The following is a 2,196-nucleotide window of genomic DNA, read 5'->3' as shown; positions in this document are numbered from 1 at the left end:
ACGCCTTGCTGACCGGAGTTATCCCTATGCCCAGTACCCGGTGAGGGGATGGCATTGCTTCCGGTCTTCTCAACAAAGGCAAGCCTGACTATGATAAAGCGTTTCCACATTTTGTTGCAGCAAGTAAACATGGCCATGCGGAGGCTGGCTACCGTGCTGCTCTATGCTTTGAATTTGGCTGGGGAACCCGAAAGGATGCCGCAAAAGCCGTCCAATTTTACCGTCAAGCAGCATCAAAAAACCATCCGGGGGCAATGTCAAGACTTGGGCGTGCATGTCTGGATGGCGAAATGGGCCTCGTCAACCGGTACCGGGAGGGTATCAAGTGGATGAAGCGAGCAGCAGAGTCTGCAGACCACCAATACAACTCTGCCCCGTATGAACTTGGTCTGCTCCATGAAACTGGATACGGAGATGACGTTTTCCAAGACGAAGCATATGCCGCGCAACTATTTACCAAATCCGCAGAGTTAGGCCATCCCGACGCGGCTTACCGACTAGGCGATGCTTATGAACACGGCAAGCTTAACTGCCCTGTTGATCCCGCGCTGAGCGTACATTTCTATACTTGTGCTGCGCAATTGGGACACGCCCTGGCGATGATGGCGTTGTGTGCGTGGTTCATGGTTGGCGCGGAGCCACTGCTTTCAAAAGATGAATATGAGGCATATGAATGGGCTAAGAGCGCTGCTGAACTAGGTAAGTCCTTGAACCAAAAAGGAAGGGAAAAAAGGAAACAACAATCCCCTCCCCCCATCCTTCAAAGAAAAAAACCAAAAAAAAAAAAAAAAAAAAAAAAAATCTCATTAAGCCTATTTTAAATGATTTTACGCGTCATCCGCCCGAACTCATTATATTTCGACTGACGTTTTCACCACCCAACCTCCGGTAAACGTCAAATAGGACTTCCAAAAGCACAGTATGCCGTTGGCTACTTCACAGAAATGGGCATCGGATGCCGCCGCGACCCCCTCGAAGCCAACGTCTGGTACGTCAAAGCAGCCGACCAAGGCGACGAGCGAGCGAAACACCGTATCGCGGCAATCCGAGCAGCAGCATCCGGTGCTGATCCTACGTCCGCGGCGTCGAAGCGGCGAAATAAAGGAGGTCAGCAGACTGGTTCTCCAGGTGAGCCTTATTCTATAGTTCTCCAGAGTTCATCGATTTGTTTCAAATCTTTCCGTGGATTTTATACTAACAAAGGAAACAATTGTGTATATGCAGATGACAAAAATGGAAAAAACAAGAGATTCATGATATTTTGATTCATTTCTTTTTGAATCCTGAACTTTGTTGCTCTTCATAGTAAAAATCTACTTTTCACGGCCCACATTCCACCTACATACTCTACCTCAAATATTTTCCATTTGGTGTCCCTTTGCACGTTGGTCATTGGGGAGGGGGAAAAAATAAGATACAAGAAAAAAATATAAAACACGAATCATGTCTGACCTTCGGTACGTTGCAAACCGCATATAATTTAACATCGCAATATCCGATGTCTAATATACCACCGCCCACCCCTTCACAATTCCTTAACCCAATAACACCCTCCTACCTATAATAATAATAAGGGGCCCTCCAGCGACATTAGCTCTCTCTTTTGAAAAATCTTTTAGCCTGGTATTTATGTTGATTTCAAGTGTTCACTAGTTTGAAGCATTTCCGATCCTATTTCTTCTCACAAAGCTAACATACATCGATCTCTCGTGGCTTCTTTTGGTTTTGTATCTCGTGTCTTTCTTCTTCTTCATTTGCTCGCTTGCTCGGTCAAGTTTTCTGTTCTGGCATGGCCCTCAGGTTACTTTCTTTACTGGTTTTGGTCCTTTTGTTTCATTTTGTCCCCCTGCCTTCTCCCCCCTTCCCCCCCCACCTTCCAAACACCTCCCCATGTCTGTAATTGATTATTATCAGGTTATATACTCGTATATAAAAGGACAATTTAATACCAAATATTTTAAAAAACTATATCAACACAGGGTCCAGAAAGAATAAGATAATTACACACTACACACACACACACACACACACACACACATACACATACACACAATCACACTTCAAAAACGTTGTAGTAGTCTGTCTCCCTTATTGAAGATGACGGGAAAGAATGAATGGTAATGAGCTCAAACATCCAACGCTACATATAGAGTAAGAGCTGGAGCTGGTCGTTGTTTGTCCTCATGACTTTTTATC

At 44.9% G+C, this 2,196-nt stretch overlaps 1 protein-coding gene across 1 annotated transcript; it reads left to right on the top strand.

Annotated features, from left to right (window-relative positions):
- Nucleotides 1-254: 254 nt before the first annotated feature.
- On the top strand, nt 255-1,265 carry HCAG_02856 (predicted protein; the record flags this gene model as incomplete). Its single annotated transcript, XM_001542635.1, has 3 exons — nt 255-699; nt 904-1,128; nt 1,225-1,265. The coding sequence occupies 3 exons, from the start codon at nt 255-257 to the stop codon at nt 1,263-1,265; spliced, it is 711 nt and encodes a 236-aa protein (XP_001542685.1).
- Nucleotides 1,266-2,196: the final 931 nt, after the last annotated feature.

This window comes from Histoplasma capsulatum, genomic scaffold (genome assembly GCF_000149585.1).
Source record: "Histoplasma capsulatum NAm1 scaffold_2 genomic scaffold, whole genome shotgun sequence".
Lineage (NCBI taxonomy): Eukaryota > Fungi > Ascomycota > Eurotiomycetes > Onygenales > Ajellomycetaceae > Histoplasma > Histoplasma mississippiense.
The sequence above is the reverse complement of the archived record's forward strand: the minus strand, read 5'-3'. Positions and strand labels throughout refer to the sequence as shown.